The sequence below is a fragment of the Uranotaenia lowii genome, chromosome 3 (genome assembly GCF_029784155.1).
Source record: "Uranotaenia lowii strain MFRU-FL chromosome 3, ASM2978415v1, whole genome shotgun sequence".
In the NCBI taxonomy this organism is placed as follows: domain Eukaryota; kingdom Metazoa; phylum Arthropoda; class Insecta; order Diptera; family Culicidae; genus Uranotaenia; species Uranotaenia lowii.
This window is the reverse complement of record NC_073693.1, coordinates 273,532,306-273,554,829: the sequence shown is the minus strand read 5'-3', so window position 1 is coordinate 273,554,829 and position 22,524 is coordinate 273,532,306. Positions and strand designations below refer to the sequence as shown.

The window sequence follows — 22,524 nt, the reverse complement described above, 5'->3', positions numbered from 1 at the left end:
TATCGAATAAAACATACACATTTTTTTTTGCCAAAATCTGAAATTGAAAAGTCATGGCATCCATTTTTAGAGATTTTCTCTTATTTGAGGGGTTTGATTTTCGTCTCTATGGTCAAGTAAACGTCGTCACAAGGGGATAGTAACTAAAGCATACTGTTCATTGATCGCTGGACTAATTTAACAAACAGGCGCCTGTTTCTCAACCAAGTACCTACACTCAGAAAAATACTATTATGTATGCCATAAGATTCTCTTATGAAGTGGCGCCATAAGAAAAATTAATGAAATTCATAAGATTGTCTTATGACGCAAATGAATTCTGAAGATGAACGCCTACTTCAATGAGAGGTTGTTGCTTTTCATAAGAGATTCTTATGGAAACAGTAAATCACTTTCTAATAAGAAAAATTCTCGGTATTTCATGCTGAAAACGTTCACTTTATTGTTTGCCAAATTTGTTTAAAATTAAATCCTTCATGGTCACCATCAGCAGCGCATCAACAGACGGCTCCATCAAAGTTTTTTTTTGCCGCATCTTAATCTTCGACCTTCCGTTTTTTGCCGATCAGCTTGCTGAAAAGTAAACAAATAATGTATTTTAGTTTACTAATATATTCAACGTTCACACCAAAAACATCAAATCGAACTTACCATTCCGGAGATAACAATAACATTTAGCATTGAAGGAAAACTATAATAACTATGAACTGGCGATTGCTTCGTACTGTTAGATGATGAAAAACAAACTGATGCTATGAATGAATGTGTTCATCATTTTTTCACAATGCCGTTTCTTCTATTTTTTCATAAGAACATCGTATGAAAATTGAAAGAATTTCATAAGACTCTTATGAAAAATTAGTTTGGACGCAAAAAAATTTATAATAAGATTTCCTCTGAGTGTATATTTCTTATGCACGTGGGGGCGATGTGCAACCTAGATGTGTTTTTTCTTGCTTAATCAACTGTCCCACGCTACTGGAAGCTATTCCGCTTAGTGTACGACCCCGTGGATTTAGGAATCAGGATCTTCAATTGTACATTCCTTTTCGAATGAACAATTACGGAGCTAACAGCGCTCTCATCGGTGCAATGAAATCGTTCAACCGTTTTTCGGAGCATTTTGACTTCGACATTTCGAGGGATGTTTTCCGAAGAAAAGTGATTAGGGCCTTGAGAACCCCATGGTTAGATTGAAATGTTTTGTTTTTAACTTTAATTTTAAGATATCATTTGGATCAACATGTAATCCGTTGATCAGAAATAAATAACAAATAATTGCACGTGGTAATAAATAACGCCTAGATGTGACACGGATTGGTATTTTATCAATCGAATCAAAACCAATTGAAAGATTTGCAAAAAAAACTTCCATTTAGTTTCGTGTTAATGTAGGGTAGCATTCAACTTTTCATTCAAGGAACATTAGAACATGTTCAAACGTTCAACTTTTTCTCTTAAAAAAAATTAAAAATTATGTTTTCTTCTAGAAATTGTTTCTTCGGCCCAAATACACAACGGAAATGAATTTAGAAATTAATATGGGAGCTTTTTATTTCAAATAATTCTGAAAAAAACCATCGTACCTTTTGATTACATACTAATTCAAGTACGTACTTAATATGAAAAGTGTTTTTTGTGTTTCATGGCTGCATAAAAGAGATTTTTGATCCGCTTCGTTTTTGAAAAGTGAGACTTTAGAACTGATGTTCAACTGGACGCAAAATTTTTATGAGAATTTTTAGTAAACCCTTAGAGTGATAAAAACAATATTCCCTCCTGTCAACATACACGGTGGGGCAAAGGAAAACGTCGAACTTTTAAAAAATTCATCTTCAAAATGATTCAATTGTAGGAAAGACCAGAAGGGGTATTCCGAATGTTGAAACTGATGCGGATATTGACAATTATTAAATGTCTTTGTAAATGAAGCCTTTGAACAGCATTCGTTAAAAGTGGAGTAACAAACATAAATTTATACTGCAGGAATACTGCAGATATATCAGTGAAACTTGATAGAACAAAAAAAAATAAATTTGCACTGTATTTAATACATAGCAAATTTAATATATATTTTTTATTATCATTATAAGTGTTGTTTGGGAAAAACTTCAAGCTATAATGTCTCTTGTCCACGAGTTGTGGAATATGGCGAAACATTTTTTTAACATAATTTTGGCGCAAAAAGGATAGATATTCAAACTGCTTCGTAGGGCGAGGATGGTGAAAAAAGCTGTTTGAAAATGATTATTAAAAATCCTTTTCATCGTTTTTTTTTTTTCAAATTTCTATAGCTTTTTTTTCAAACTCCAAAAAATACCCCATCTAAAGCTTATCAGGAGCTGGAAGTGCTCATAATACAGAATATTAGGGAGTATACTCAAAAAACTGTCTCGATTCACGCTATTAATCCATAAAGTACAATTTGCAATAAATTCCGATATGCGAATCTTTTTCTTTCAATGAGTAATTTATGTAAACTCGAGCCGGTTAAATTTTCCAACCTTCTTCAAGCAGGGGGGGACAAAATTGGAAAAGATGGGGGAGCTCCCATGTAAATTTAAGATAAAGAGCTTTTCAAAGAAGGGACCATATTTGAAAAGGTTTTTTTTGGGTACAGAGTACAAATTTCAGTTCTTGAAAAACGAGTTTAGAGATCAAGTTTCAGTAAATAATATATACCATCTTTGAATCAGTGGTCGGAAAATCGCTCAGAAAAGCAATCAGGAATGGTTTCTAGCTAGAATTATGCTACCTCCGAGTGCTGTGATACGCACGTGGTAAAAGTACCCATTGAATATATGTCGAAAATCAACACTAACTTGATACAAGAAGATATACCATGCTCCACCGGAGGCTACCGTTGCTATTAGTCACGTGGCTAATCGACGGTGATCGACATACTTGGTGATACATTTTGAACGTCGCTCCCTCAATCATTCCCGAACGTCTATCCTCGCATCATTGTTGATAATGCTCGTTATTGATAGACGATCATAAATGTTTCAAAAGGAAAAATCTGAATAAATACCAGGACCACATGTTCAAAAAAGCTGTAGCACATGCTGGACAGTTCATTACGGTTACATAGTCATGATTTTGTCCTTCTAGGCAAAACGAAAAATAAAAAATCATCTGATAGCCTACATAGATCGCTCAGAACTGATACATATCAGTTATGATCCTAAAGGTTGAAAGTCGTTAGGGGAAGGAAATCAGCATCGAGACGTTCGTTGCTGATAGTCTGCGTCCTTTTTTACCTCATCATGTATCGCAAAAGTGTTTCAAATACAGAAGCGTCGTTGTCATGCATGATTGTTTGTATGATTTGGTTGAAGAAGGAAAATTTGACTGCTTTGATTTTTTGGCTCTGAATGTAGTCAAGCATGGCTCAGTGAAAATGATTGATTTTCGGAAGCATGCTTTGAATTGCAATTCAGAACTGCAGCTGCAGCTCTCATTTCAAAGTTGTTGGTTCTGAAGTATGATGAGGTTTGATTTGAAAAAATGCTCTCTAAAATATAAATTTGAATAAATTTCTACAAATTACATTTATTTTCGGAAGGTGTAGCAAAGCACAACGGGTCAGCAATTACATTTAAAAAAATGATAAGAAAAATAAAAATTACTTGAAATGGTTAACAATCGGCTAAAGTTAAGGTAATGAAAAAAAATTGAAAAAAATGTTCGATTTTGACAACACAAAATGTTCAGGCGTGTTGCTCAAATCGAATGGGGCTGTAGTTGTTTTTGTTTTTCATTTAAAAACTGTTCGATTCAATTATTTTTTTAAATTTTGGCTTTTGGGATATAAGGATCGTTTCATGTTTTACAGACCATATTTACATGGAAATTATGTTTTGTTATCTAAGCTTTTCCCGCATTCATCCTATTCCTGTTTTCTATTCAAAATTGATGTCCTTCAGTTTTATCAAACCTCATTCGTTGTTTTTTTTTTGTTAAAAATACAAAAAAAGACAACAAAATAAGCTCAAACTGAGAAAAAAAACCATAGTGAAACATTGAATCTTAAAAATGGTTTCACCAATCAACTGATTTAAATTAATTGGCTTGACAACCTACGGAAGACTTTTGAGCACGATTTTAATTTCATTTTACTTTTGAACTTTCTGGTCGAGTACTGATGTATGTTTTTTCAATTTGATAAAATTCAACTGTTTTATAATGTTTTATATAGTTTCGATCATCACCTATCACTCCAATATTTTTGTTTATTTTTTCGATATCTTGTCAATGCTATTTCCGTTTTTATCCTTGTGATATTGCCTTTTTTTCTTCCTATTGTTACGTTGCACTCAAGAATTCCGTTCCTTCAGCATCGCTACTCAACCATTTCAATTTTCCACCCATGCGATTCCGCATTGCGAATCATTTTGTATGTCTCATCGTAGCGCTGCTGCCATATCATAATACCCAATTACGAATGACACGCCGCTTGATCGGAAGAATCGGAAAGAAGAATGCTTTCGCATCGTTTAACAGATTGGTCGGGGCGCTCCTTCAATTTTCTCCGTCTCGCTGCCTACTGGAAACGCTTGGTTGAGTATTTCCTACTATGTATACGATTCTTGATGTCGTTCACGATTTTTGACGTTAACGTAAGTCTTCCGTTAGGTAGGTATTACTCTCTTCCGTCGTCATATGACACAGCAAACAAAACAATAGAAACGTATAGAGAATGAAAGTCTTTTTGTTCAAGGGGGTCCAAGGGGGAAAGGTCAAATCTCCGCCACTAGAGATTTTTTCTTCGAACTTTGATTTTTTGTTTGTTTGAAGTTTGATTTTAAATTTTAACATAGTCTTCTCTCAAATATGATGAAAATGCCATTTTTTATAAATGTTTTCAAAAATGGAGACTCTCTAATCTGCTGTCCCTTCAGAAAAAACGAAAGCATTATCGGTGCTTTGATGCAACGAATCGTAGAAAATCATTGTTTGAAATAAATCACAAGTGTGCATCCGTCTGGAAAGAGGAAGCTACACCCGAAAACAAATTCACCGTAACGAGCGAGCCTCCCTGGGTTCCGAGTTTATTTTCTCTACAAACAATCTGCTGAACACGTGCGCGCTACCAGTTGCTTGATAATTAAATAGAATAGTTAGTAGAAGAGGGTCACTCGAATCGACTAGGGCAGTGGTCGGCAACCTTTTGAGTCGGAAGAGCCAAAAACATCTAATTTTCAAAATTTCTGAGTTTGAAAGAGCCACATTAAATATTTATTGTTATAGAAAAAATAAAATCAAAACATATGAATGATCAATGAACATTAGTTTTACGAAAGTAACTTTAAACCCATTAAAGTATTTTATAACTGTTGGATTTTTCTTCTTTATCTGTTTCTGATAACCATTCAGTATGGATTTTCTTCTGGATCGTCAACTCTTCTAACATGTTTTGATTGTTTATCACTTTGAATACGAGTCAAGAAAGTTTTAAATTCATATAAAGCTCAAATGAATACTATGCATGATGTTAAAGTGAAAGATTTGAACATATTTACAAAGGCAGAATATTTAAAATTTCTTTGGCAAAGAAAAGCTTTTAAAATAACAATGTAGAAGGAAATATTTTCTTAATTGTCAAGCTTTTTTAGGTCATTCCCCAAATTTAGGTAATCCTTTCCAAAAGTATAAGGTATGATGTATGAGGTAACATTCAACTAAAATTTATGTAGTCGAAATTTGGAATCTTCAAAAATTATGCTCCTGACAACTGGTAGAATTTTCATTAGACATCAAACGAACGTGTCTTAAGAATTTTATGCATCTGGAAAATTTAAAAATCTCACTTTTTTTACATGTGATTCTTCAGTATTGTGCGTTCAATTGAATGGAATAATACAATTATTGTATATTATTCATCAATGCTTGCTAAAGCTTAGATTATAGGAAAAAATGTAGTTTAAGCTGTGATAATATGATTTTGTAGCATTCATAGAAAATTCGTGCCAAATAATAAAAAAAACAGTACATTTGTACTCTCAAAATAAGTTCAAGGATACTTATGAAATTGAAAAACAAAAATTCATTTAAAAAAATTAACAGTGATTAACTCTTAAACGAAAATGAAGATAAAATTATGTCGGTTACTGAAACTTCGTTCAAAATTTATGTGCTTATTTTAAATAATTGCTGTACACATCACACGTGAAATTCAAAATATGTTTCAAGACTCAAAGGTTTACATTTTTTTTTTCAATACATACAATTTAATTATAAACAAAAACTGCTTCAGGGTGAAAAGATAAATTTTGTTATTGATAACAAGTATTTAGCCTGTGATTAGATTTTTAAATAGATTATCCGAATTGAAATTTTTATTTATTCTCATTGCTGATTGGAGTTTGGAAAGCTGTCAAACATTAATTTTTATTTCTCAATTCTTAGTTTTGGAATTTTGTATTCGAATTTAATGTATCTATTTACTTTTTTTAACGCGTTATTTTTTGAGTAGGCATTCTAGAATTTTTCTGTAGTATCCAGGCCGGGCAAATCCGGGCATTGGGTTTCTAAATTTAAAATTCAAACACGGGAAAAATTCGGGCAAATCCAGCCAAAATCTTCGTATTTTCCATAAAAACGCAAGAGAAAAGCTGAAAAATAAACACACGAAAAATGATTTTTACCAAAGCATATTAGCGGCGTTCAAATCTTATTTCACAATTTCAAAAATTGCATGCGAATTATTTTCGCCAAAACACGTTGAAAATTGGAATTTCGTTCCTGGAAAAACAGGGTCTTTTGCCTCAATATCCAGGCAACCGGGCCGGACCTGGCAACGCCCAATTTTTCCTTGAAAATCTGGGCCAATCCTGGATAAACCGGACAATCTGGAATGCTAATGAGATATCAATATTCAGATAACGTTAAAATAATCGTTTTCAAGTCAAACATGAGTAGATTGAGTTAGTTTTTCCAATGTTTTTTTGTCAAAGATGTAAATATTTTCCGAAATGGATGATTAATTCTAATAGATTATGGAAATTTCTACTGATCAATTTTCATAGAGGGCAAAACAAGTTATTTTGCAAATAAATAATTTGATTTAAGTTTTATTATTTTAAAACAACAGTTATTTTTTACATTTACCGTAATTGATAAATTCAATCATGACCTCTGTACAGTATAAAACAGTAAAAAGCAAAAAAAAATAAAATTGGGCTCCGAAAAATGTTATTTTGCCATTTGGTCCTTTCCGCTTGTTCCTACAGCTGATGAAATTTTAAAATTTTCTTATGGACCTAAGAAAATCCGTGTGCTGGTTCACAAGAATCAATTATCACCTTATCACGATTTTATGAATATTTTATTCAAAAATATATACAATATTAGCGCAGTGAACTGAAGAGCCGCAGCTTTACATCAAAAGAGCCGCATGCGGCTCGCGAGCCGCAGGTTGCCGACCTATGGACTAGGGCAACGATAGACCAAAAAGCCATCACGCCCTTGCAATCACACTAACTCGATGTCTCTTTTTCTCTTCTCTCTCTCTTCCTCCCATCTGCAGAGTCCCAAGTTTGCTCCGCCGATAGAGTTTGTCGATCAGGCCACGCTGAGTCCCCCGGAGGGCTACAAGGATGGCAGTGGGCTGCTGGACAATGCGCTCGGTGGGGCACTCGGTGGTCACGTCTTCGGTGCACAACACATTCAGCAGCTCCAAGTTATCCAGCGGCTGCAGCAGCAAAGGGCGGCCATGTTGGCTGCTCGGGCTGCTGCCGGCCAGCAGGGACAACAAACGGGCAGCGCCAATCAAACGACGACCTCCCAACAACAACAACAACAGCAAGGAGGACAACAGCAACTACAGCAGCTGCAGCAGCAACAGTCCCAGGAAACCGTTTGTACCGAATGTGCCGAGTGTGCGGAATGTGCCGCCAAGCAGTTGCATGATGAAGGTATGTAGGTCATAATTATTGAACAGGCTGCAGCAGAGTCACTAGAGGGCAAATTTATTATGCATATTGTTCCCGACTAATCGAATATCAGGGAGCGATGTTATTTTAGTTAATTAAACACGCCCTTTTGACATTGACTTCGAATTATCATCTCTAATGCCGTGTTTGTTTTTACCCTGGTGGTCCACTAGTTGTGCACTAAGTGCTATTAAAGCGTTTTTTTTTATATAAAGATGACAGCACACACAAACGGTCTGCCGTCTAGTCGATCAGAATACTTTAAAAAAAACTAATAAAATTGATTTTTCAAATTCAGAACCAATTAGCGTATAATTATTTACAACTGAGACGAAAATTTGGTCAGATTGAAATTTTGCATCACAAGAATCGCAGCTCGCAGTAACAAGCTTGTATTGTTTTTTTTGTTGTGAGTTTGCTGCATGGGCACAAAAAATTTCATCCAGGAAGCAAACTACTGATACACAGCAAAAAAGTGTTGCGATATGACATCAAATTCGCGCACATAACTTGAGTCGCAAATGGTACCTAAAACTACATTCTTTTGATGTATCAGCTACTTCATAAATGACTCAATTGACAAATCAGAGTATGAAATAATGTTCTAGACTCTCATTTAAGATTTTCCTTAGACTTTGTGATACATTTATTGATTCAGAATTCAGATTTAGGCTTTTTATCGAGTCAAAAAGGGTTGTCGAAATTCAATCAAATACAAACTGAGCCAAAAACTTTTAAAAAAATTCAAAATGTGTTATAAATTGATGTGTTAAGTTTATATTCATTAAAATAACTTATCCTATACAATGCTCCAAGCCTGACTGTATTCAACTTTCATCATCATCATTCATTTTCTGTACAGCATTTTCCTTATCTTGAAGTAGGACTTCCATGCTGGAGCTGCCCGAATATGAGGCATTACGCTGAATCATCATGAAATTTTGGATTCAGACTTCATGTTGAAACGATCACTGTACACTTAGTTTCCCATGTTTTGTTCCCAAATCCCAAATCCCAAATGGTTTAAGCCTCTCCGTGTTTTGTAAGCCGGAACACATATTTTTTTAAAGCTCTAAATGAAAAATTCATAGGAGATATTAATAAAATAAAATACTCCCCTTATCATCCGGGTATTTCAAATCATAAAATCTTCTACCGCTGATTCTAGTGGGCCAAATTCCCTAAAAATAAAAATAAAAAATAATGGAATGAAATTTAATTCAATAGTTTTGCTTAGAAATTTAATTGATTTTGGTAGCACTTACAAGCCAAACGAATATTGCTGAGTTACGTAATCAGTTTCAAATTTGGAGATGAATAAAATTTTTTGACGTCAATTGAGGAAAAATTGACTACTTGACGCGATATGACATGGAAAGTTGTGATATTACACCACACGACGTTTTTGCATTGTGTGCATCGTTTTGATGTATTATTGCAACAAAAATCCCTAATACTACATCATCTCCAGAAATAACATCTTCCATAGTTACATTTTTTTTGCTGTGCAGTCAGTTGGGTATTTGTACATTGCCAGATGATCATTGAGGTGATCTAGCAGTTTAATCTCAGCGTGGCGAATCAGGATCAGAATCAGAGTTTACTATCAGTATCAGGATCGAAATCATAACTTTTATCAAGAACAGAAACAGGATCTTGAGGATTAGGATGAGGATACGGATCAGGATCAGGATTAGGATCAGGATTAAGGTTAGGATTAGGATCTGGATTAGGATCAGGGTTAGAATCAGGATTAGGATCAGGATTAGGATCAGGATTAGGATCAGGATTAGGATCAGGATTAGGATCAGGATTAGCATCAGGATTAGAATCAGGATTAGAATCAGGATTAGGATCAGGATTAGGATCAGGATTAGCATCAGGAATAGAATCAGGATTAGAATCAGGATTAGGATCAGGATTAGGGTCAGGATTAGGATCAGGATTAGAATCAGGATTAGGATCAGGATTAGGATCAGGATTAGCATCCGGATTAGAATCAGGATTAGAATCAGGATTAGGATCAGGATTAGGATCAGGATTAGGATCAGGATTAGCATCAGGAATAGAATCAGGATTAGAATCAGGATTAGGATCAGGATTAGGGTCAGGATTAGGATCAGGATTAGAATCAGGATTAGGATCAGGATTAGGATCAGGATTAGGATCAGGATTAGGATCAGGATCAGAAGCAGGGTCAGAGGCAGGATTAGCATCGAAAGCAGAATAAGTTTCAGGAAAGGGATAAGGGATATAATCGGAATGATACTATCATGGGCTAGAATCAAGATTGCGATTACAATCAGGGTCAGGCTCAGGCTTAAGGTCAAAGTACAATATTGATTTAATAAAGATAAAATTTTCAATCATCTAGCATGATGATCAGCATTTAGATCAAGATCAAGGCAGTATTAAAGGGGCGAGGCAATGGGAAGCAATTGCCAAGCCTGAGTAAAAAATTAAAATTACTTTAATCATACTAAGTACTAGAAATTAATGAAAGGAAATAGAAACTAAATAATCGGAGTTAAAACGAAAATAAGTAAGCTAAGGGGGCTATCCCAAGTAACAATTTAAGTTTTATGCCAACCTTCACAGCTCGCTTAAGACTATTTCCTCAAGCTACTTTATAACTTTATATATACTTTATAAGCCAAAGCGCATTCTATGCATTAGCACAACTTCTTTAAAGCTAACATATGGACTAGTTGGCCCTGTTTTGTTAACGTCTTTAAAGCTAATTCTATAAGCTATAATAAAATATCCAACAGAATTGTTTTATCCAATCTTATAGACATAGCTTTAAGAAACTCTTCACAGTTTTCTTAAGACTATTCAAAGCTTTTTTAAAACTACGTCAAGGAATCTGATAGGAATTTTACTGTGGGGGCTGTGGAATCCGATAGATATTTTACTGTGGGATTTTTCTGTTCCGTGTTTTTTTCTCGTATTATCACCTACTCTCCCAAGCATTTGGTGATTGGTGAATATTTAAATTATTTAAAAAATATTTTCATTTCCACTTTCAATATATCTTAGCAAGAAACTTTCTGCAACCTCAGATTTCTGGTGAAATATTTACGAAATAGCATCAAAATATAAGCGCGCCTCAAAGACTAACTAAAAAATAATAATTAAGGTTACATATTAATTTGCTCAAATGATGCAGTTTTTGTTTTTCATTAAAATACATTACCTATACAACAAATAGTACCGCAAACATTGTAAAATTGGTTGAAAATGTCTATTTTGTTTACAACCAACATGGCGTTCAGTAAGTTAATATTGAAAATCTCAAGGCAGTTGTAAAACAGTTCTAAAGTTGTTTTACGACGGTTGAAAAATGATTTTATAAAACAATTTCAATAAATGGAATACACGATAATGATGGATTTATCCATTTTTGAGAAAGAGAAGTTTTTCGCAATAAATAAGAACATTTCGATTTGTTGCATTCATGCAACTTTTTGTTTTGTTTCCTTTTGAATCATAGTAAGAGAATGGTCAATTATATTTAAATAACAAGAAGGTATTGTTATCAAATAATCTCAGACTGTTTTGGAATAGATCATTTTCTGTCTATTGCAATTGGAAGCGAGAAAACGATTCTATAAAACGTGTTTCGGATGTTTTGCTTACGATAATCAGAACTGCATTACGCTTTAAATAAATAGTAACTTTCATTGATAGGCCAATGCTAGTGGCCTTCATTCTGAATATATCATCTGAAACTTGTTGAGGCTGGTGGAATCTTAGAATGAGCATTTTCACTTGTGATGAAGCTCGATTTCTCCGCCATTGCTGAGGAGAAGCCGGTGGCTGCAATCTTCTAGAAATTTTCAAGGGCGGTTTATCCGGAAAGAATTTAGTTAACTCTGGATTGGATAAAACAAGTACTGTATTCGGCGTACTTGTAAATTAATTGTCTTATCGAATTGTTTATCGAATCACAAAAAACGTTTATTCAAAGTGTGCTTTCATTCGAACCCTAAGAAATGAGCGAATAATGGTGTGCACTGATTTGCGGTTGTTTTAAAATTTGAATGCGGGTGCAACAAAGTCGTTTTTATTTTTCAGATGAATTTAGCTGTGTAAATTTATATAATTTTGAAAGCCCGTTTTTTTTCAGTTTTGGTAGATAATCCGTTCAAAATGGGTTATGAAGATGATAATGATATTGATTTTAGACCTTTTAACCTCAGAGGTCATTCGGGTCTGAAAACAAGTTATGCTATCTCAAAAATAGGTAAAAAAGTTTAAGCCTGTATACGTTCTTCTCGATTAACCATTTGTCACTTAGTTTTATCATGCCTACATTCACTGTTGCAATAAAACAGTTTTTAATTTGGCTTGAACGCTAGTTTTTAAAGCGCATTGAGCGCATCATTAAAACTGGTTCCAAAGCTCAAATAAAAACAGGAAAGTATGTGTTTAATTGAAGCTTTAGCAATACTTTTGCAACTTTTTTTACAAAACACTTGAGATAGTATTTTATTCAAGTTTTAGCAAAACTTTCAGGGCTCTTTTAAAACACACGATAAATGAAGAATTTTCTATGTTATAATAAATCCGTTTTAAAAATTGGATGCCATGGAAAAGTTTGCAGAAAACAATAATAAATTTCGAAAAAGCCAATAAGCGTAATCTGTGTTACTTGGGCCTTGAGACAATATCTCGAATATAAGCGAAGGAGCCCTACTAGAGTGAGTATTGTTTTATTTGAAATAAAAAAAAATGAAAATGAAGCCAGGAATAATACAGTAAATTTCATTATTTTAATCAAAATGAGTTAGCAACGTTAAAATCATTTTCCAAACTCAAATAAAAAACAAATTTAGATGAAACTAGCTCAAAAAATTTAGCGAAACTTGAATTTTCTATTTTTCTGTGTTTAAATCCAGCAAAGTACGTACCGTAAACTGGGGGAACTTTGATCACTTTTTTTTAGTTCATTTTTGAATATTTTGAAAGGGGTTGCTTTTTCGTAATACCTAAAAGCTTTAAAACACTAAGTGAGGTGAAGAGTATTAAACATGATCATTGATTGCAGTTCATTCAAACGACATTGGAGGTTATGATTAAATGTTTGTTACAAAACCAGATTTCGAGTTTCGGAGTAACTTTGATCACTATGGTTTTTACGTATCTCAACATCTTCAAATTTATTGTTTTAATGCCATTTAGCACAGAAAGCTCAAAACATCGATAACAGTAATTTTTTGTTTGGATTCAATTGAATTTTTCAACATTTTCTTTCAAAATCAAATATACTCAAAAGATGGACAATGTTGCTGCATACATTTAGGGGCAAAAATTATAAACATTTCTCAATATTTTTTGGCCTCAAAAACAAATGAAATTTTACCTTCATGCAATTGTCTAAGTCCTCGCACTGTTCCCATGTTTTTTTTTCTTCAAACTTAACTATTTGATAGGGTTTTTAGCCATTTTTTTATAAGGACTTTTTCATGGAAAATGACCTTATTTTTCAATATCCAAAAATTATCATCAAATGACCATAAAAATAACATTTGAACTAAACTTAAACCAAGAAAAAAGTTGAACTTTCACATTAAACAAACCAAATGCTCCTAAATGCTTCGATTTGATCAGGAGAGATGTTTGTTTGTGAACCTTCAAAAAACCAGATATACTAAGATTTCAAATTATTTCAATTACATTTTAAGTAACTTAAAAAATCTCCTAATAAAAACCAAATCAAGCTTATTTGTAACTCAATTTATAAGCTTTCAGACGTAGTAAACAGTTTTAAGATATTTTAACTTTATACTTAGTCAATGATGATTATCTGAAAAATTTCATTTTGATCAAAGTTACCCCGGTGATCAAAGTTCCCCCAGTTTATGGTACTTGTTTTTACAATATTATGGCAACCGGATAGACCGTAGTTGGCTTTCCTTGTTCACATTATTTTGAAATCCCATGTATGCCCGAAAAAATCTGGAAAACCTTGAGTGAAGTAAGAAATAATACTACAAATTTGCCGCAGCCCGTGGCATAAAGGATAGCCTTCAAGTTTTCTAAGCCAACGGACTTGAGATCGATTCCCGACCATGGCATCTTATATTTAGTACACATTCTGTGGGTTGGTGGTTTAAGCATCTGTAAGATGCTAGCCATCATATACTCGAAAGTTGAACGCTTAGAGTTAAGTAAGCGGGGGTCCTCGAGGAAACATCCTGTGTGTGTTTGTGTTCGTCTTAAAAACAATCATTATTTTTAGAGAAAGACGTCAGCAACGTTAAAATCGAAACATTCTCATCAAAACATCACTCATCTTTATTAAGGTCGATTGTCATGCACAATTTCATGCTACATTGCTTTAAATTTAAACCTTACCGTTATTTGTGAGGAGTTTATAATTAATGTTTATCTGAATTGACTTTCCAAAATAATATTTTTGAATTATATTCGGGCAATATTAGAGCAAATATTGGGAATTAATGAAATTTAAATAAAAATGTCAAGAACTTGAAGAAAATCAATAGGATTATTGTAATTCTATTAAAAGCTATTTGATCAGTATTGCAGTTAGTGTAAATAAATTTTAAGAAAATCTTAAATTGCTTAAATTGGTTCAATCTGCCACACTGAGATTCTTTATTAAATTTTCATTCCAAATTCTATCTTAGATTAGGAAATTACATTGAAAATTTCCAACTGAAGTTACCTACTATTGATTCTGATGTACTTCTACTATTAAATTTTTCTTACTGAAGCAAATATCCTGAATTCAGCATATTATTTCCCAATTCATAATACTCGAATTGTTTTCAATACAAATTGAAACTCAATTTATTGACATTTTGAAGTCTTGTGATGTTCTTCCATGGTTTTCAAAATTTTGGGAACTCGCAATCTTTGTTGAAACTTCTAAACTCATCATTTTTTTATAATTACTGATTATGTCTTTGAACATCTTATCTTCATTCTATGTTTATTTAAAAAAACATTTGTGACATTTAGAATAACTTTTTGACAAATTTCTCTGTTTCCAATATTGGAAGTAAAATTCGCATCACATTCTAATGTATCAATACATTACATTAAATTGATTTTGTGCTTATGAATATGAAATTTAAATAAAATTTATATCCTTCTTTGGCCCTGAGTGTTACTTAAATGTGTTAAGAGAGCATTGAAGATCTTAAAACATATTTGATTAAGGTTTTGTTAGGGATGAACTGCTTTTAAAATATTGCAACTCTGTTCTAATCCATAAAGTTTAGGCCGCCGACCGTGGCCTAGAGGATAGCGTTCAAGTCTTCTAAGCCAGAGGTCATGAGATCGAGTCTCGGTCACGGCATACATAGTACTCTTTCTGTGGGCTGGTGGTGTTAGCATTAGTAAGATGCTAGCCATTATATCCTTGAAAGATGTACGCTTTAGTCTTAAGTAGAATTCAGATCTCTTCAAAGAAACATGAAGTTTCACTGAGATCCTATATGTGTGTGTTCGTTAAAAAAAAAAAAAAGTTATAAAAGTCTTAGATTTTTTAACTTTAGCTTTGTCGTATTAAAGTTATCAGTTTCTAGCATTTTCAATGAAATATACCTATTTTAAACACATAAAATCGTTAAAATAAAAGTTGAACATGAATTATATTTTTTTTGTGCTTAAAATACAAAATGAAAATGATTATTTACCATAAAATGATTGTGGATATTCAGTAAAACTGCATGAATTTCATGTGCTTTTCTAAAAATTAGCTTTCATGCGGTCCTACGCCGTTTGACCTAAAGTCATTTGGCATAAAGCCGTTTAGCATAACGGCGTTTAGCATAAAAGTAGTTTGGCATAAAATCATTTGGCATAATGGTCATTTGGCATAGTGGTCATTTGGCGTAATGGTCGTTTGGCATAATGGTAATTTGGCATAATCACTTATTTACTTACTGTTTACTGTTCGAATTGTTTTGATTCCACCGTGCATTTCAACAGTATATTCCGGACGTTTTAAAAGTTCTTGTCGTTCAAGTTCTGCACTAATCGATAGCATTCGTGATCGCGCACAAGGACCTTGCGGAGTGTAGTGACACCAGTGTACCGGTCAAGTTATTTTAACCTTCGCAAATACGGTATATCCGTGGTATCGTTGTTTGTTATTGTTCTGCCGAACCACTGCTCGAATTTTGACGTACAACATTCGTGCAGTTTAGAGAAGACTCCCACCGTGAATACATCGTCGCCATCTGCCGCTGAAATCCAACATCACTTCATTGTCGCCATCTGCCTTCTCAGCTGAGTAACGCACTCCGTACAGTAGGTTGCAGCCATAATGAAACCCCGATGTGGAAAAGGCGAAAAAGATATTTTGAATATCGAACCCGCGCAATGCTCTTGCTGTGAAAAATATTTTCACGTACAGCAGGAGTGTTGTGACGCCAACCGAAGCAGCATACAACAGCTGTTCAGCACCCATAAGGCACTTTGGCTTTGTGTTGATTGCAGAAAGCTGTTTGCAAATCGAACTTGGATGATACTATTCGGCGCCCCCCTAATGAGGTTATCGAGCTTCGCAAGAAAGTCGAAGAATTATCCGATCTCGTGAATGCATTGCAAAAGCAAATAGGGGAAAATCATGAAGCTATTATGGCCAAATTTGATCGCCCCCCCAAACGTAACCTGGCCTCAGCTATCTGGTGAGACTCCTTCGAACCCTGATAAACGGAGCCGCGCAATTCGTTCTCGCAAAAGACGTTGCGGTCCTAATGGCGAGCCTGTTGAAGTAGACCTTGTTCCGCGATCATCTACTTCCAACGGGACCAGTGACATCGATCTGAGCGATTTGCTTCTGACATACCCCATTGCTGCTGCGTTACCACCACCTCGATTTTGGATTTATCTTAGTGGATTCAATCCAAAAATCACCGACGATGATGTTGTGAAAATAACGAAACGGTGTTTAAACACAACAAACGATATCGAAGCTTTCCGACTTGTCCCAAGAAATGTCGACGACTCTAGATATTCGTTTGTTTCTTACAAAATCGGTGTGGATATTGAGTTGAAGGATAAGGCTCTTCTGCTTTCATCGTGGCCGCAAAGTGTGAAGGTCCGTGAGTTTGTGAGCCTACCAAAAAACGATTTTCGCAACTCTGGAAGGAACGTGCCCAACAAACCTTGGAATCCTCTGAGCATCGAAACCCCCGATCAAAGGAACGGATTGACGGATATCGACAATTGAATATGAATCATCGTTTTTCTGCGACTTCTGATCCCGAGCGCATCTTTTACGGCATTTTGGAAGGTCCCCGATCTGTTACCACAGGCGAGCCGGTATCCAGAGAATGTCGTAGCCATCGTAGTCGCTTGGGCCCTGTGTGTAACACTAGAGAAGGGGCCTTCCAACCTGCCACTGCAGGTATGTTTTTATGCTCTAATGATCAGGCATCTTCGCCCTTTGATTGTTGTCCACATTCCAGCTCAACTCTGCGGTTGTACTACCAGAATGTTAGAGGTTTACGCACCAAAATTGAGGAACTGTTTTTGGCAGTTTCGGATTCCGAATATGATGTCATCGTGCTCACTGAAACGTGGTTGAACGACGAGATTACTTCGGTCCAGCTGTTTGGTCATCAATACAACGTTTATCGTCGCGATCGTGATCCTGTCAGCACTGGTCTAAGAAGAGGTGGTGGTGTTCTTGTTGCTGTGTCCAACCGTCTTACGTCTTCCCCTCTCACTGATCTCACTGGGATTGACCAAAGCATTGAACATCTGTGGGTGACTATCGAGACGGGCGAGCAGAAAATGTACATAGGCGTTGTTTATATCAGTCCAAATGATGCTGTCAATCCGTCGATTTTTGATGCTCATCTCAACTCAGCGGCCGCTGTAGCTGATTGTTTACGTCCCAACGATCGACACATCTTGCTTGGTGATTATAATCAGCCGCTTCTGAACTGGTTAAATACCTCTGCAAATTTTGCATACCCTGACCCGGCAACTTCGGCATTCAGCACCTGTTCTTCGGCTCTCCTAGATGCGATGGATCTTCTGGGTAATCGACAGATGAATCTAGTCACCAACTCTCGTGGTCGCACACTCGACTTAGTTTTCGTGAACGAGCTGGATGGAGATAGTTGCATTGTTTCAACCCCAATGGAACCGCTAATTGAAGTGGATCATCATCACCCACCCCTACTCGTCACCCTGACCTACCCTGGTTTCACTCCGTTTGAAAGCACAACTGATACATGCTCACTAAATTTTCACAAAGCTGATTTCACGCAAATATCCGAAATATTGCTGCACACAAACTGGTCGTATATTGAAAATGCTACTGATGTTGATCTTGCTGTGGACTTCTTTACCACTACATTGCACGAGTCGTTTGGAGAACACGTACCGATGAAGCGACCTGTTCGTAAACCACCCTGGTCTGATGCCCATTTGCGTATGCTGAAACGCATAAGAGCAGCCGCAATAAGACGCTTGTCACGTGCTAAAAATATGGTTAATAAACGCAGATTCAATATTGCAAGCAGCAACTACAAGCGCTACAATCGTTTCCGGTATGCTCAGCACGTCGAGCGCATGCAAAATACGTTAAAGCACAACCCGAAACGTTTTTGGTCCTTCGTCAATGAGAAGCGAAAAGAAACTGGGTTTCCATCGGAGATGTATCTGGGCGAGCATAAATCGTCCAACTTAGAGCAGACTTGTAACCTTTTTGCTGATCATTTTGCCAGCGTATTCAGAACATCGCACGCCTCGTCACCTGCCATCGTTGAAGCCCTTCAGAACGTTCCCAGCAATATGTTCAATTTAATGACCATTGACTTCTCGGAAGACGAAATTAAAGCTGCTATATCAAAGCTTAAATCGTCAACTTCTGTTGGTCCTGATGGAATTCCGTCCAAACGTTCTGAAAAAAATGCCTTGATGCCCTGTGGAAGCCTCTCTTGACAATCTTCAACCTGTCTATTCACTCTGATAAATTTCCAAGTGCATGGAAAAGGTCATATATGTTTCCAGTTTACAAGAAAGGCAACAAGCATGACATACTGAATTACAGAGGAATCACTTCCCTTTGTTCCTGTTCAAAGGTATTGGAAATTTTGATGTCACAGAGACTTTTCACCGCTGCCAAGTCGTACATTTCTTTCGATCAACACGGCTTTTACCCTGGACGTTCGACAAATACAAATTTACTGGAGTTTGCTTCATTTTGCATCCGTACCATGGACAAAGGAGGTCAAGTTGACACAATATTGTAGAGTGCGTGTTTATCGAATATTGAAACATTCTTATAGAACGTAAATTGAAAGAGAATCAAAGAGAGACATGTTCTTGATCTCGCTCGAAACGAACGCTTGGGAGAAGAGTACAAATCATGAGGGATTTCGGGCAGTCGATTGCTAACAGACGTGCTGAGTAGTTGAGTTAACAAATGCTCCCAGAAGCTCTCGATAGGACTCTACAATTGGCGCAGCCGGTACGATTTAAGGTGGAGAAGCCATTTTTTTCTAGCAGGACAGCAGCTAAAGGAACTCAGATGAAATTGGTGTTTGAAAGAAACTTTTTTGTGATGCGTCTGAAGATCGATTGGATTGAAGCTCCTACAGAGAAAAAACATGGATTGAAGCTCCATGCAGAGAAAAAAGATTCGGCTGAGGGCCGACACATGGATTGAAGCTCCATGCAGAGGAAAAAGATTCGGCTGAGGGCCGACACATGGATTGAAGCTCCATGCAGAGGAAAAAAGATTCGGCTGAGGGCCGACACATGGATTGAAGCTCCATGCAGAGGAAAAAGATTCGGCTGAGGGCCGACACATGGATTGAAGCTCCATGCAGAGGAAAAAAGATTCGGCTGAAGACCGACACTCTAATTCCTGCAGAAAAAAGGAAAACTCGGCAGAAGACCGAAAGTTTGTTTGAAGCTTCCTGCAGAGAAGGAAAGATTCGCTGAAGGCCGTCTATCGGATTGATGACTATCGGCTGACTTAGACTATCGGCTGAGAACTGATCAATCATGACATTTTACTACTAAATAAGAAAAGGAAGCATTAGCCGTAGATAGTTGTAAATATGGTGCAAGTTAACCGCATATGCGATGCAATTGTGGAGTGGAATTTTACAACACATTGAATGGTTCCAGGGGAGGCTGAGGAACAAGTGAAGGTTGGACCTAAATTGGATTGATGATTGTTTATTCTTGGATGATCTAGAAGATGACATTCATCAGAAATGGAGGGCTTAAATTGGTGGATGTTAGGAGGGAATGTGGTGGTGGTGGAGTTGATGGTAGTCCGTTTGTTGAGGACAAGGAAGAGGGACGTAATTGTATGAATTGCTTGATAGCCTTCTGATTGTTGTGCATTCGCCGACGGGCACCTGTTCATGCGCGGTCTGCTTGCGTCTTATCTGATGCTGCTACGGGTGTGGGAGGAAAAGGAGCAGCAGACGGCAAAGTGCTGATGACTGGAAGTAGGAAGCGTTTTGAAAGGAGAGAGAGCGAAAACGTCTATAGATGGGAAAAAGGGAAAGAACTAAGATACTGGACGAGAGTTGCTGCCAGTTGATGGCATGAAAAGGTTGTTTTGATGAAACTTTTTCTATTTCCTGAAATCAAAGGAGAAATTTACGTGCAGTATTGATTGCCGAAGTTTGGTAGGTAAGTTTGGTAGGTTTGAACAGGTTCAGAAGAGCGGAGAATCTGATTGACTACTGAGTAACGTAAGCGATATCTAATGAGTTTGTTTTGAAGATAAAGTAGCATTCGTTATCAGAAGAAGTAATGATAGATATCGAATCAAATTAATTAGATTCGAGCATAGAGAGATATTACTTAGAATGGAGTCGATTACGCGGTTACTTTATATTTTTCATGGTAAAAGAATTATAAATAAATCATTATAAACTTTTGATATCATTTAAAGTGTAGATATGTAACGATTGTTATTTAAAAGAAATCATACAATAGAAGAAGGTATCTTACAACGAGTGTCATGGAAATGAGGTTTCAGCAAATAGAATGACAATTCAAAATTAGAGTAGTGCAAGTTGCCCTAAATCAGTAATTGTAATATTTACTAGAAGCGATTACTTTAAGCATAGTTTTTGATTGCATTGAAAAGAGGTTAAATCAGAAAAAGTTTCGAAACTGCCTTTGCTTAGAAACTAGCCGGTTGAATAATTTATTTGGCAGGTCTTGGGAATGCAAGAACTAAGAGAGATCGTTCTATTAAAAGTCGTAGCATTTGATTAGTTAGATGAAGATTTATTTAATGTACTCACTTTATAAAGCATTGTATTTCTAAACGAGGATAGTGCACATGATCAGGTTCCTGTCCAAAATGCATCATTTTGTTGATAATTCTCCAACAGGGATGTAGCCGTGAATAATTTGCCTTCATGGAAAATATGGTTGATGAGTTGAAATCCAAAGTTTTTGCGCTGGTGATTGGCAAACTTGCCAACCAGCCACGTTGAAAAATTTCACATCGATTAAGCAAACACCTCGGAATTTTTTGTTTGGTTCCGACACTTGGAAGATGTTTGATAGATGTTTGGTCAACATGAAATGTCGTCAGTTATGTCGCCGTTGATAATGTTGACGAAAACTTCGGTTTAGGGATTTAGTGACAATATACAATTTGCAAAGGTGTGATGAGTTGTATCCGAGTTGAAAAATAATTAAAAAATAGGTTTTTGACTTACATTCTAAAACAGGAATAAAAACTTTAAAACGACGGAAGGTTGTTAGGTGATTATGAAAAGATAATAATTTTTTTTTGGGGCAAGAGATAGGATGTAGAGTGCGTGTTTATCGAATATTGAAACATTCTTATAGAAACGTAAATTGAAAGAGAATCAAAGAGAGACATGTTCTTGATCTCGCTCGAAACGAACGCTTGGGAGAAGAGTACAAATCATGAGGGATTTCGGGCAGTCGATTGCTAACAGACGTGCTGAGTAGTTGAGTTAACAAATGCTCCCAGAAGCTCTCGATAGGACTCTACAAATATTATACTGACCTCAAGGCTGCCTTTGATCGCATTGACCACCGTTTACTCCTAGCGAAATTAAAAAGCTTGGGCTTGGAGACGGACTCGTGATTTGGTTCGAATCATTTCTCACGAATCGTTTTCTTACTGTGCGACTGGGAAATGCTGAGTCTTTTGTGTTCCAGAATAGCTCCGGAGTACCTCAAGGTAGCAATATCGGACCTCTCTTATTCTGTATCTATTACAATGACGTTACATACGCCCTCCCCGTCGGGCTGCAGAATGCTGTATGCTGATGACCTCAAAATTTATCGGAAGATTGAAAATTATACCGACTGTTTGGAGTTGCAACAAATTTTGAACAAATTTATGGAGTGGTGCGATCTGAATTGCTTAACGGTCAGTGTGGTGAAATGCAATATCATCAGCTTTACGCGGAAAAAGAGTCCGTTGGTTTGGAATTACACTTTGAAGAATTCCACGCTTGAACGAGTTTCCGTTATAAAGAATTGAGGTGTACTGTTGGACTCAAAAATGACGTTTGAATATCATCTGAATCATGTCATTGGCCAAGGCGAACCGCAATTTAGGTTTTATTCTGCGAACGACCAGAGA

General features: G+C 36.0%; 1 protein-coding gene across 1 annotated transcript in view; it reads left to right on the top strand.

Moving 5' to 3' along the window:
• Positions 1-22,524, top strand: part of LOC129753424 (uncharacterized) — a 330,927-nt gene that overhangs the window by 207,101 nt on the left and 101,302 nt on the right. Inside the window, exon 2 of the mRNA XM_055749247.1 lies at positions 7,529-7,916. Coding sequence (XP_055605222.1) covers positions 7,529-7,916 — 388 coding nt within the window. The remainder of the gene's footprint in view (positions 1-7,528; positions 7,917-22,524) is intronic.